Source organism: Arvicola amphibius, chromosome 4, assembly GCF_903992535.2.
Source record: "Arvicola amphibius chromosome 4, mArvAmp1.2, whole genome shotgun sequence".
Taxonomy (NCBI): domain Eukaryota; kingdom Metazoa; phylum Chordata; class Mammalia; order Rodentia; family Cricetidae; genus Arvicola; species Arvicola amphibius.
The window spans coordinates 54,844,203-54,858,447 of NC_052050.1; the positions used below are offsets into that span (position 1 = coordinate 54,844,203).

General features: G+C 44.9%; 1 protein-coding gene across 1 annotated transcript in view; it reads left to right on the forward strand.

Moving 5' to 3' along the window:
• The window catches only part of Dnah9 (dynein axonemal heavy chain 9), a 342,434-nt gene that overhangs the window by 37,437 nt on the left and 290,752 nt on the right, over window positions 1–14,245 (forward strand). The window contains exons 8-12 of the mRNA XM_038324554.1: window positions 1,157–1,273; window positions 5,429–5,579; window positions 6,931–7,045; window positions 9,971–10,039; window positions 11,694–11,820. Of these exons, the coding sequence (XP_038180482.1) occupies window positions 1,157–1,273; window positions 5,429–5,579; window positions 6,931–7,045; window positions 9,971–10,039; window positions 11,694–11,820 (579 nt within the window). The remainder of the gene's footprint in view (window positions 1–1,156; window positions 1,274–5,428; window positions 5,580–6,930; window positions 7,046–9,970; window positions 10,040–11,693; window positions 11,821–14,245) is intronic.

Below are 14,245 nucleotides of genomic sequence, written 5' to 3' on the forward strand. Positions count from 1 at the left end.
TGAAAATTAAAAAAATCTTTAAAATGTAAAATAAAAACACACATTACTATTGGAAAACAATAATAACAAATAGTAATTCTACAAATTAGAGAGTTTCAAGTTTTCTTGAAAATTCCTGCACCCTAAGAGGTAAGACACATTTAAGTTTGGTTAAGTAAAGGACAATTATTAAAACAGACTTCGATAATTTTAAAAAATGAATTGTTTATCCGCAACTCAAATTTAACTCTGTAGTCTGCATTTTTTTTTTTTTTTTTTTTGCTAAATTAGGAAACTTAAGAATGATGGCTAATTGCCATCTTAGCCAATTAAGGTGCATTTGGAAGGAATAGTGTGTATTCATTTAATTAGCTTACTTTCTTTCTAAGGTTGCAATTAATTTGGTTGCTTTGAAAAAGAAAAGCATTTTGACTTGGGGGAGGAAGACAAGAAGGCGGTGGCCCCAGGGCTGTAGCTGCTGAGAAAATCTGGGGTAGTGCGCGCTGAAACTGTGAAGAGAGGGAAACTCACAAAGTGGAAGGGACAAGGACGCAGTAAGGAAGGCGAGTGGATGGCAAACTCAAACTCATGTTTCAGTCACCTGCGCCATTTGGGTCTGAGTGTCCTGCCACCATGGTGTCATAGCTAGGTCTTGTCCACTTGACACACACCTAGACATTCCTAGGAGAAGGACAACTCAGTTGGAGAATTGCCTCCCTTGCATTGGCCTCTGGGCATGTCTGTGGGGGCATTTTCCTCCTTGTTGATTGGTATGGGAGGTCCCAGCCCACTGTGGGTGAAACCATCCCTAGGCAAGTCGATCTCGTCTGCATCATAAAGCTAAGCAAGCCAGAAAACCAAGCCAGTAAGCAGCTTTCCTTCGTGGTTTCCACATCAGTGCCTGTCTCCAGGTTTCTGCTTGAAGTTCTGCTACAACTTCCTTGAATGATGGACTGTGATAGAGAAGTGTGAGCCAAGTAAACCCCCCCCCCCCCAAAAGTGTTTTTGCTCAGTGTTTTATAAAGCAACAAAGGAGCTAGGGCACATGGTGAGGGGTAGAGAATAAAAATAATCTTCGGTTTGACTGTGTTTGCCACGAAGGTTAGCAACCGAGACTGTAGTGAGACTGGGTTGCAGAAAGTGATAGTTTCCTTACATCCATGTGATGTCTCCTCAGGAATTTGAAAACGATGTCCGTGAATTTAACAAAAGAGTGGAAGATCTTGACCGGAGATTGGCGACAATCTTAATTCAAGCTTTTGATGATACACCTGATGTGGAACATGCCTTTAAGGTCAGTGCAAGTGGAGCAGAAGTCCCCTTGAGTTTTCCCTCAGTGCTCATCAGAGGACAATAAGGCTACCCTTCTAGTTTCTTCCTACAAATATCTCCCCTTGGGGGGGGGGGAGGCGTGAATATATAATTGGGCTTTTCAGGCAGATCACGTATGAATTTTGAACATGTAAAAATGCTTTGAAAATTAGAGCGATCTTTTTAGACACCATACATCTATCAGTAAGTTCACCATTAAGAGTAAAAATGTCTAGTGTGGTTACTGTCCTGGAAGCATGGCTCAGCAATATCAAGGCTGATTAAGCATTAAGGCAAGGTTGACTTAGCCTGGAGCAAAGCATTTACCAAGAAGTGATTTATAGGACCCAGACACCAGTAGCGAGAATAATTCTTACCCTGGCTCTATTTCTTCCATATTGAGTGGTAAAAGGAATAGAGAAGCTGGGCAGTGGTGGCGCACGCCTTTAATCCCAGCACTTGGGAGACAGGGGCTGGCCGATCTCTGTGAGTTCGAGGCCAACCTGGTCTGCATAGGAAGTTCCAGGACAGGCTCCAAAGCTACACAGAAAAATCCTGTCTTGAAAATCCAAAGGGGGAAAAAATAGAGAAAGTGTAGGATGGTGAGGACATAAGTAGCCGCACAGTCAGGAAAGCCGATGTGGAATATAGGCTTTGAGTGTGGCAGGACCCCTGCAGACTATGGAGAGGCCAGGTGCTTTGAGGACTTGAGTCAGGAGAAAGTCACAGGGAGAGGCATTCTTGGTTCAGAAGAGAAAAAAAGATTTCTGTTGGTGCTTTTCAAGATGAAGTAAATGTTCTTGAGAAGTAGTTAAATTTCTGGTCATTGAAAATGTTCATAGACTAAGTGATTTGTAGGACAGTTGTCAAAGACACATGAACCTTGGGTGGGCAAAGCTATGCTAGTCTAGAATATTAAATAACGCAAATGTGCCATGCTCCATTTGCTGTTGAATGTGTGTGTGTGATTAATAAACACCTGTTATTTGATAGTTCGCCTTCCAAGACTCCAGGAATTCCTCTTCAAACATCAGAAAGGGTTTACATGTGTCCATAGGATGATCTTATAAACCATTAGCTGTCATGACTAACTGGGAGTCAGAAACCAGATACACTGTGAAGTTGTTACTCTATTCATGTGTTGAGACTATTCTCCTCCACCCTAGGAATCCCTTTGCTCCTGCCATTCTGAGGATGTTTATGTAATTCACTCTGTTCATCTCTATCACTACCTATGATATCACTGCATGTCACTGTTCTCTGTCTAGTCTCCTTTGGGATTTCATCTTCTCAGGAAGGTATTTGGAGTCTTCCTATTGCTCTTTAGATGCTCCCTTCATGAAAACACCTACATTTATCTCAGGAGCATACCTCTATCTGTAGGTTTTAAAACTTTCAGTTCTTAAAATATATGGAGTAAGGATTCTAGTCAAAAGAAGAAGGAATCCTTTATAGCCTTGGCCCTGGTCTTGAACATCTCTGTTTATAGCCAGACTCCCAAAGTGCACTCATAAAAGCAGATCCCTTATCTAACCCTAACTCCTCCTCTTAACAGCTCTTGGAAAGCACTGGGGAAACCACAGCCAGCTGGTCCCTCCTGCCTGACCCATTTCTCTTTTTGGTCATCTCACCATTAGGAAATTAAAACTTTTCCTTCCTCCATCACCCAGTGCAAATGTTGCAGTGAATATAAATCCAGAGAAATAAGTAGGTTTTAGAATCTGGGAGCTGTCCAGAGAGATCATCTAACCCCAGACACCCACCCCTGTTGCTGCTACACAATCATCTAACATTATATGCAGCTTGGAAGTCATGGCCAGGGAACATGTGGGTCAAAGACCTCGTGCCAGTAGCACAAGATGGCTATCAGCACCCTTGTCTACATAGTCTCAACAGGAAGATTTAGTCCATAACATAGCAGAGAATACACAGAACACAGCTGTTCTCTTATACCTCCATCAAAGGGAGTTGCTTTCTCAGGCTGTGGATAGTTCAGTTAGCAAAGTGTTTCTTTTATAAGCGCAAGGACCTGAGATCAATCTCTAGAGCTCACGTTTTTGAAAAATCAGGCTTATTGTCCATGTGATGAAGATACAGAGACAAGTAAATCCTTGGGGTTTGCTGGCTGGTCAATGTAGCCTACTTAGTGAGTTCCAAGCCAGTGAAAGAGGTTCTTTCAAAAAATAATGGTAGATGGCACTTGGGGAATGATACTTGGGTCAGTTCTCTGGCCTCTACATGCACATGCATGCATACATGCAGGCACGCGCATGTGTGTGCACACTCTCACTCATAAGCACACACACATGGAAGAGGGACTTTCCATTCTGTATCTGGGTTATGAAAACCCATCCATACAGACTTCATTGGGAATCATTCAGCATCCTTCCTTAGGTTCACAGTGTACCTAGAATCACCGAGAAAGCACTTCAAGCTATCTGTCCTGGCATAGAGTGCATCCTGACCCACTGACTCTTCTCTGTGCTTAGCTGTTACCCATGGTGTGACCTGAAAACTCAAGACTTTCTAGAACAATCTCAGGTTCTGGGCCAGACTCACCATCTCCGGGCAATTGCCCACTTTCCCCCTTCTCATACTTTGAAGGGTAGTGATTTTCAAAAGTGATGAGAAAATGCCTTGGTGTGGCGTGAGCTTGTGGCAGAATGGGCTTCCGGTCTAGGACACGTGGGGTCTATTCCACTTCCAGTTGTAGGATTTGTGGGTATAATCTTGACTTATATATACAATTTTCATTGATCTCTCTCCCTCGCCCCCCTCTCTCTCCTCTCTGAAACAGACCATTTGAAAAATGTACCATGAAACAAATTTGGCCCTGCAGTGGCTATTCTTTTTCAACCTCTGACTTGAAGTGTGAAGTAGAAATGGGAGCTCATAATGCAGCCTTTCTCAACCTGTGGGTCATGACTCTTGGCAAACCTCTATCTCCAAAAATATTCACATTCCAATTCCTAAAAGGAAGCAAAATTACAGTTATGAAGTAGCAATAAAAATAATTTTATAGTTGGAGGACATCACCAAAACTGTCTTAAAAGGTTAAGGAGTTTGTGAACCACTGTTATAATGGAATTTGGGTTCAAAAACAGTAGTATTTATCCTAATATGACGGAGTCCCTATGTGACTTAGGCTGAGGAAGCATCACACGAACAGCGGCATCATTAAACAATGTCTATTTTTTTTAGTAAGCACCTAGGGCTAGGTTTAATGTATGGAAAAACACCTCAGATTGTTCTTGTCAGGCTTATGATTGGCAGGGCAGCTCATTCCTGAAACATTCTTTTATCTTTTTCCTTCACTACTGTGGGACAATGGTCTTGTACCCTGTAAAGATTTGTCACTTGTGTTGGTTTAATAAAATGCTGATTGGCCAGTAGCCAGGCAGAAAGTATAGGCAGGGCAACCAGAATAGGAGAATTCTGAGAAGAGGAAAGGCTCAGTCTGCAGCTGTCACCCAGGTACATAGGAAGCAAGATGAGAATGCTTCACTGATAGAAGGTACCAAGCCATGTGGCTAACACAAACAAGAATTATGGGTTAAGATGTCAGAGTTAGTTGATAAGAAGCCTAAGCTAATAGGCCAATCAGTTTATAAATAACATAGACCTCTGTGTGTTTCTTTGGGACTGAATGGCTGCAGAACCAGATGGGACAGCAGCCTCTGTCTACACATCACAACCACCCTCCCTCATGTGTTGTATATTCCGTGGGCAGATCAGTCTACCTTCCTGGTGTCTTTTGTTTTCCTTTTATTTCAATCCTTAGGAATCTTGGTAGATTCCCAGTGTGACAAAGGACAGAGTACCTGAGATGGGACAGATGAGTAATCCCAACACTAGGGATGCCGAGATGGGAGGATCATGACTTCCAGGCCAACCCTGTACCACAGAGTGAAAACTTCACTCATAAAGCAAATACTTCCAACCTTCCCCCGACTTTCTAAGCAGCCAAGAAAGGAGAAGGGAAAAGTTCTAGATATCCCCATGTGGGGTCACTGCTAGAGTTCCACCATAACATATGTGCATCGCTCCTGTACTGAGTCATAAGAAGGGGAAACAGAACAGGAAGCAGAAGGTTGGCAGCCCTGGGAAGGTTAAGTGCCTGTCATTATCCTCTTGACAGCTGTTAGACATCGCGGGAACCCTCCTTGAAAGGCCTCTGGTAGCACACGATGTGTCACACAAATACTTGGCCCTCATTCGAATGTTCAGCAGAGACCTGGATGCTGTGAGGCTCCTCTACAATCAGCGCATCCAGGAGGAGGCGGAGCATGGTAGGGCGGTTGCCAGGGGAGTATGAGGGATGTGTTCTGTTACTGGAATGGGCAGAATGCACTTACACTCCTCTGGTTAACTTATGGGTACAGGACATCCTCAGAGAGCAACAATCATAGTCCTTTTTGCTGGAAATTCCAGATCATCTTGGGTGATTGCAGAGTTCACTGACCTGTACTTTTCTCAGTGTGGGAGAATGATATTGCTGGGGTGACCTATATCAGTGAAACCTTGAGCACCACTGATCCACTGTGGCCTTGGCATAATGGGTGAACTGATGGATCCCTGTTGTCACACTGGTTGATCGTCATGATCACTCAATGTACATTTTACATGCCTGGAAAGAAGTTACCTGTGCCTTGCACTGCCATAACCACTGTGCTTCTGGAGGGAGGAACTAGCAGGATCCCAACCAGGGCCCGTCACGCTTCACACCATCTTCTCCCACCCTTGGACCTGTTGGCCACAGTCCTCTAGCGACCATTCTTTTCATCTTGGGTGGAATGTGGCTCACACACTGTGATGAACCACCTCTCAGTGTTAATGATTTTGCCTCTCACCCAGCCCCCAAACAGATGCCTTGCATCTAGCAAGGACTCAAGAAACATGTATGAAACCGAAATAAACTCATGTTTGACTTTCAAACATGTAAGATAGAGTCTGCAGCTAATGTAAACCCTGAGATGTCACACTTCTGCAGTGGAGCTCCTGGTGAGATAATAGGACAGTCCCCTCAGCTCCTCTGCAGTGTTAGAAATGACAGGAGATGGTGGGCACTCTTAATCCTACCAGGGAAACTGAAGGTGGAGTGGTTTTATCTTTAGGTGAAATCTCCCCTTTGCTAAATCATGATAACTGTTTATAGGGAAAGAAATTCAGTATATGAACTGAGATAATAAACACAGGCACCTGACATACTTCATAATCCACATGGCTTGTTCATTCATAACCTGACTGAATTCCAACAAAATCCTTTGACTGTCGCTAAGCAAAAGAGAGATGCCACCCCCATTTTACAAAGGAGAAAACCAAATCTCAGAAAGATGAAACTTTCTGTTTAAGACAGTTGTCTTCAACCCTTAGTGTTCAAGAAAACTTTCTTGAGATGTCCTGAAAAGTAATGACCAGTTGCCAGACCAATCAGAATGACTGGGCAAGGGAGTCATGTTCCCTGAGCTGTTGTATCCTCCCAAGGGTCTCTTTAGTCGGGCATTTGACTTAGTGTGGGCCCAGGGCGATGTCAGTCTGGAAGTAGATGCAGCAATGTAGGGATAACTAGAAAAAGCTTTCCTGCGGTGGAGGGAGCTGGGGGCTGTGCCTTCTCTTCATTATAGTTATTTCTGTCTGCAGGATTCTCACCTGTGCACAAGAACATGCCCACCATGGCTGGGGGCATCCGCTGGGCACGGGAGCTGAGGCAGCGCATCCAGGGTCCCTTCAGCAACTTCACACACACCACACATCCGTAAGTATCTGATTCTTGAGAGGCACCTGACTGAGCCTCCCCAGCACCAGCCCCCCCCATCATTCCATGTTCAGACTAGGTTCTATTAAACAGTGATGATTTTAGTACATGTGGGCTGAGATGTGGATCCTTCAGGGTTAACTGATGCTTAGCCTGCCATAGGAAAACCAAACCAGGGGTTTCACACTCTAAGGAGGCCCTCGACATTGCTTCCTTGGAAAAGGACTCTGCGCCACTGGGATACCTGGAGAATAACAAGTAGTTCCCAAATGTAATGTGTGATCATTTTAGAGATGTAGCTCCCTGGCCTCACATGTCAGGTCTGAATCTGAGCTGGGACTCTGTTTCTTTGGCAAACTCCCTTTGGTGATTAATGGTAGCCAGCTTACAGAAGTACAACCTTGCTTCCTGGCTGGGTCTAGAAGTTGAGCCGCTTAGAAGACTCTTGCCTGCTAGCAGTAAGCAAGAGGAGACATAGTGTTTGCCTCCTGCCCAGGGACAAGCAGTCTTCCTCTGATGCCTTCTTTGTAGACATCTTGATCTTGTTCAAAGTCCTTGGCATTGCTAAGAGCAACAAAGGCAAAGGATTTGGAAGCTGGCCATTGGTCTGAGTCAGGGATGTCCGCAGAGACCCAGGGCTCAGGTAGCAAGATTAAATTTCTTTCAAGACGTGAGACAGAAGCATGGCATCTGTAGGGATCAGTCACTACCCCACTCCAGGGTCACCGGTTAGACAAGCAGCTCTGACATGAGCAATCTCCCCTTAGAGAGAAGCTGATATCTGTTCTGCTCTGGATAAGCTTTTTAATGCTGCAGATAGAGAAACAAGACATAAAGAAGGGCAGTGACTCCCCTCTGTTCCCAGAGACAGTCAAGAAATCACTGAGAGACATTTGGGGCTCCAGCTTCCAGCCCACAGTTCTTTCCAATGGTCTCTAGCCATAGAGAATTCTGCCTGAAACAGGACTGAGCCCCCAGCCCCCTTGGACATACCCCTTAAAGCAAAATGAGGAAAACATGCAGGGACGATCAAGGCTACTTCCAGGCAAAGGAACTGCTGAGCTGCCATAGGTCTGGTTCCCAGGAAGCCAACTCCGAGATATGTGAGCAGGGACTGCAAAGAATGGCCTTAGGAACAAAAGCTAAAGGGCAGAGCATTCTGAGACTGGGTGGCTGGTGGGCGGAGATGAGCTGCTGATTGGCTGAATCAGAGACTTCAGTGGATCCTGCAAGGAGCACAGCTCCTAAGAGGTACCCAGGCTTGGTAGTCCCCACCCCAGCTAGTTCTTAGTTCTAGGCTTCCTCCATAAATAACATGACTGTTTGCTAGGTGGCTCTCAGTCTAGGGAATCCAATTCCCTCTCTGGCTCCATGGACACCAGTGCACAGCCATATAGACATGCAAAACACTCATACACATAAAATAACATTTCTTAAAAAGAGAGAATTCTGTTGGCTTCTACCACAAAGTAAACTGAAAACATCATTGCATTGTTCCCGGTGACCTCTCTGTAAACCACCAGGCAACATGGCCTGATGCATGCTCTGAATTAAACCACATACGCCTCTGCCTTAGTCCTTCCAGATCCAAATCTGAGATGTGGCCATTGTGATTCCTGTAGAAATCCTGCAGAGTGTGAGGGAATAAGGGGATATGACGGGCAAGCCACCTGCCTGGTCCAGAGCATAATGAGACATAACTGCTCATTCAGCACAAAAGGGAGCAAAGCAGTCGGAGTTCTCTCTGAGCGAGTTAGGGGTTTGTAGAAGTCTCCAGGGAACATGTGAAGAAACCTGTGCCGGCACAAGGAGAAAGTGGATGTTAAAGATTTAGCAATAAACTTCCCTGTTTTGCTAGCAGGATACACAGAAACAGACTCCACACAGTTAGTGTGAAGATATTTGAAAATTAAAGATACCTCACCCGTTTTCCCTAGAGCCGGGCATTTATTTCCTATTACAGTTTGTGTCAAAAGCGGGGAGGGGGGGAAGGAGGGGAAGAGTTGTGGGGTAGCGGTATTGCAGGGCAGACTCTCCTGCACTCTGCTGCCATCTTCGGCATCCTGGCAGAAGCCTCTGCATGCATGTGTGAGAGTACAGTGTTTGTGATGTGTTTCTGTGTGCAGGTGTGTGTGTGTGCGTTACATTATATGTGTACTCACTTTAGGAGTTGAGAGGTGGCCAGGGATTCCTGTAAACATGTCGGGAGTAGCAGTATTTCTGATCAAGTCCTGGACGGATTTCAGAAACCCCTCTATCTGTACCTATTCTAGGGAAAGGGAGTCACCATGTTTCTGTGTCCTTGTATGTGTCTCTCTCTGTCTCCCTCTATATATCTATCTATTAATCATAATTTATCTATTGCCTATATATTATATGCACATATACATGCATGTAATGTTATTAATGTTATATGGCTGTTTTTTCTTTATACCCAGAAAACAATATCACCTAAAATATTTCTTTACTCTCTCAACTTTCCTTTTATTCATATTTTGTGGAACCTCAATTGTCTGGTGTATATATGACTAATTTATCCAGGAGAACATTTGGCAGAGCCCACAGGCACTATAGAGTCCACTGTTCCTCTAATCTGGAGAATGGCCTGGAACTTTAGCATGTGCAGATGCCCTCTAGTGGCCTGTGGAGGATGTTCAGGGAGGAGAATGCAATCTCTTCCAAGGCCCTTTGAAAACCATCCCAGGAGACTGTCCCATCTCCGTTTTGTTTGGTTTTTGTTTTTCTTGAGATGCATAGGATCCTTGTTTGTAACCCAAGCAGGGCTGAGACGCATGTTCCTCCTGCCTCAGTCTCCCAGTTATCAATACTTTCTCTGTAGACTGCAGTTTATACATCAGGTCATAATTTGGGCTTCTTCTAATTGTGTGTCTTTCGTTTTTCTCCCCCTTTGCTGTGAACTGATAGGTGCTTGCAATCTGCTGAAGGAAAGCGAATGATACAAAAATACGAAGATCTGCTCTCACTGTTAGAAAAGTAAGCAGCTTCTGCGATTGCGTCGTCCTGCAGATTGCCCCGCCCCCACACCGTGTGCCTTTTGCTGTTCACAGGGCTTGTTCTGTATCAGCTCTGAGACATCACTGTGTGCTGTATGGTATAGCCAAGCAATTTGTGAGTGATCATTCCAGGGTCTTGAAAACAAGTCTCAGGGGAATGTGGCTCTCCTCTGGACACACATCTGTTCCCAGTGTCATGTCCCTGGGTCTGTGAACCTTGTGGAGAGGCGGGGGTGCCACACACGGTGCGCTGAGAGGTCTGGGATTGCAGTCGCTGCTCGGTGAACAGAAAGCAGTAGTGTGTACCGTCTGGAGTGAAGCTAAGTCTCGAAATATGGCCTCCATCCTTTGAGAGAGAAAGTGAAAGAAGATTGGCCGGTAATGGTTGCTACTCTAAAGCCCAGGGGATCTTTTAGAGGTTCAGGGTCTACAGGCTCCTCCTCCAACACGGTACTGCCTTCTGCCTTTCACCTGATTCTGGAGAGCAGGACATAGGCAGAAAAAGCCCAGGTTCTGACATTGTCTGCCGTTGGGCTAGACAAATGAACTGGTGGCACCTCTGTCTGTCAGGAACCCACACATTTACCCCTTACCCCCCTGTAAATATCCTTTTGCGGCGGGTGGGGGGGGCTTGAGACAGGGTTTCTCTGTGTAACAGTTCTGACTGTCCTGGAACTTAGTCTGTAGACCAGGCTGGCCTCAAACTGACAGAGATCCTCCTGCCTCCGCCTCCCGAGTGCTGGGATTAAAGGTGTGCGCCACCATGTGCAGATACCCTGTAAATACTTAGGTGTATCTTCTCTTCCTTGTCTCCGTCGCCAGACTCTTCTCAAACAACTAGATCTACTCCAGCCTGAACTGCCATAGTGGCTTCTGACAGCCCTCCCTGCCTCCACCTTTGTGTTCCTCGGTGCGCACGCTGTGGTCAAATCCAACAATGTCAATACATCCCTAACAACTGGAAACCTCTCAGAGGTTCCCATTATTTCCCAGGCCCCCATCCCTCCAGCCTCAGGCTGTTTCTCACAACCACACCTCACCCTTGCTTTTCATGGGGATCATCAGCCCACCTCTGCTCAGCCATGGGACTGAGTCAAGAATTGCTCTATCATCTCCCCCTTGAGGCTTCCTTGATCTCCTTATTCCCCTCCAGCTCCTCGCCTCTGCCGTCAGATGTCCAACACCCACTACCCCCTCTAAGACCAATTTTGCTGCTCTGTATTCTGGTAATCTTCCTGTGGTCCCCCCACCCCATTTACTCTATTTATCTTGGGTTATTAATTCATTGATTTAGTCTCTGCGCATGGCGTGTGTCATGTCAATGTGTGATAACTGAATAATGAATTCCATGGGGTACTTGAAGGTTGGTGTGAGAGCAGCTGTTACTAATATCTTTTCTCTGTGTCTCTGGATCTAAGCATGACTTTTTATCTCACCCCCAAAGACCATGTAGAGTCTTTCTATCCTCTGATTGTAGTGGCACCACCTGTAAAGATCAGCAAGCTCCTGAAGGGTACTGCCTCAGCCTGGCTGGATCAGGCCCAAGCTGCTTCTAGTTTGTACCACAGAGCAGGGCCAGGATCTGGGGCTTTGCAGGGTGTTTCTGAGGGGGCTGCCGTCTCTGGTTGTTTCAGATATGAGAGAAGACTTTACGAGGACTGGTGTCAGACCGTGTCGGAGAAGTCACAGTACAACCTGTCCCTACCACTTCTGCATCGTGACCCCAACACCAAGCAGCTCTCTGTCAACTTTAGCCCACAGGTCAGCTGGGTGATGGTAACTTCCACCTAACTGCTCTTCCAGCAGCCTCCATGAACCTGCTGATTTCAAGGGTCAGGAGGCTTTTAAAAGAATTTCAAAAACTACGAAAAGAACTTCCACCCTGCACTTTCTTTTTAAAAAATATTTTTCTTTCTTTCTTTCTTTCTTTCTTTCTTTCTTTCTTTCTTTCTTTCTTTCTTTCTTTATTATGTATACAATATTCTGTCTATGTTGACGCCTACAGGCCAAAAGAGGGCACCAGACCTCATTACAGATGGTTGTGAGCCACTATGTGGTTGCTGGGAATTGAACTCAGGACTTGTAAAAGAGCAGGCAATAGTCTTAACCGCTGAGCCATCTCTCCAGCCCCCACCCTGCACTTTCTTATGTGGGGGGTAAAATCCTCAGTCAGAATACTTTTGTAAGTTATCCAGGTTCACAGTCTTCCTCTGGGTTGACCAGTGGATTTGATTTTTCACAACAGGGAAACAGGCATGAGTTGCATAATAACAGAGACACTTCTTCAGAAATACATTGCTAAATGATTTTCCATTGTGCAAACATCATAAAGCATATGTATACAAACTAAGGCAGCTATGTTGTAACTGGATAATGTGAAGTTATGGGGCTGAGGTTGTATATGCTGTTCGAAAAGGACGAAGTCATCGTTGCTTGCTCTTGAGTACATTGTGAAGAACCTTCCGTCATTTGGTCTCAGACTTCCATGACCTACCTCACACATTTACTTCTTGTGCAGGGTCTGAAGTACATGTTGGAATTGTCATTAGAGCTGTGACATCACTTTTTTTCTGTCTTCAAGGAACCCACAATCCAACTGGGAATCGGTGTCTCAGTTTGTAAAAATCTATCTTACTAGACAGCATAGGAAAAATCCCAAAGGAAAGTTCTGGGGGAAAGACCTGATCAAAGGTTCTCCACTAAAGGTTATTTCATCCTCTCGGCAACATTAGGTTTTATAAATCTTGGAGGAGGCAATGAGTGACAACCTAACAGGTCTGTCCTGGAGGTGTCGCTCCTGCTGCCTGGAGCATAGCCACATTTTGAGACTTAATCAAGCTTGTCATCTTGTCCTCTGGAAAGATAGAACTCGGTCCTTCTCCTGACAACAGGATACATTCTGTTTTTTAATATCGCTTCCAGACCATTGATACAGAAACAACTCCCCATAAAATTGCGTATATTTGATTACTGGTGAAAGGTGGGCTTCCAGCATGTTCTCATTGTGGTTTTGTATTTCTTGAGAATGACTTCTTTTGTTCATATATACCTGCGAACCATTCTTTAGTAGAAGTAGTCTCCTTTACTGGTAATTTGTTAGGATATTTGGGGAATAACTCTCAGATAATGAGAATGAAGAAGGCTGAGGGTGGTGGTATCTGTAATCCTAGCACTCAGGAGATGAAATCAAGAGGACTGGTAATTCAAGGCTATCTTCAGCTCTATCAGAGGGATGAAGGTCATCCTAGACTACATGAGATTATCTACATCTATCTATCTATCTATCTATCTATCTAATCTTCAGATATTGCTCTAGTTTGTCATTTTATTACCTGTCTGATATTTTATGCATATAGTTTTATATCTTATGTTGTGGTTTTGTTTAGAATAATCTTCTCTACCTCAACATATAATAGTCACACATATTCTGGTTTTGCTTTTTACATTGAAGTTTTTGATATTGATCTTGAGCATGCTTCAAAGTAAATAGGAAACAATTCATTTCCTAATGAATAGATAGCATTTGTCCTACTTTCAGTGGTATTCTCAATAGGGCTGGCCAGTACTCAGTAGAACTCACTGGTACTCTCAGTAGGATAGCTGGTACTCTCAGTAGGGCTGGCTGATACTCTCAGTAGGATGGTTGGTATTCTCAGTAGGGCTGACTGGTACTCTAAGTAGGGCTGGTTGGTACTCTTAGCAGGGCTAGCTAGTACTGTCAGTAGGGCTGACTGGTACTCTCAGGAGGACAGTTGATTCTCAGTAGGACAGCTGGTACTCTCAGTAGGGCTAGTTGGTCCTCTTAGCAGGGCTGGCTGGTACTCTCAGTTAGACTGGCTCGTAGTTGGCAATGAAGAACTCAGCTCTTAGAAGGCAAGCTGGTGTCTGGCAGCTTTATATAAGGAGGTGGGAAGGATTTAGAGCTTGGTCCTTGCTTTGTCACTGGTGTTAATACCCTGCCAGGACCTCTCTGTGTCTCCTAAGATCTCAGCTGGGCTTTTCATTTTTGCATTTGCCAGTAAACCTAGGGGCTCACAGACGTGGAAGGGGGGAGGAGCTGGGTGACTTCTTTCCCCACCTCCTAGTATATTAGAATACCAGGAAATGCCTGATCAGGATTACAGAAGTCATGGGCTATTCTGAGCCCATGTGACAGCTTTGTCATGGGCTTCTCTCAACCTACATA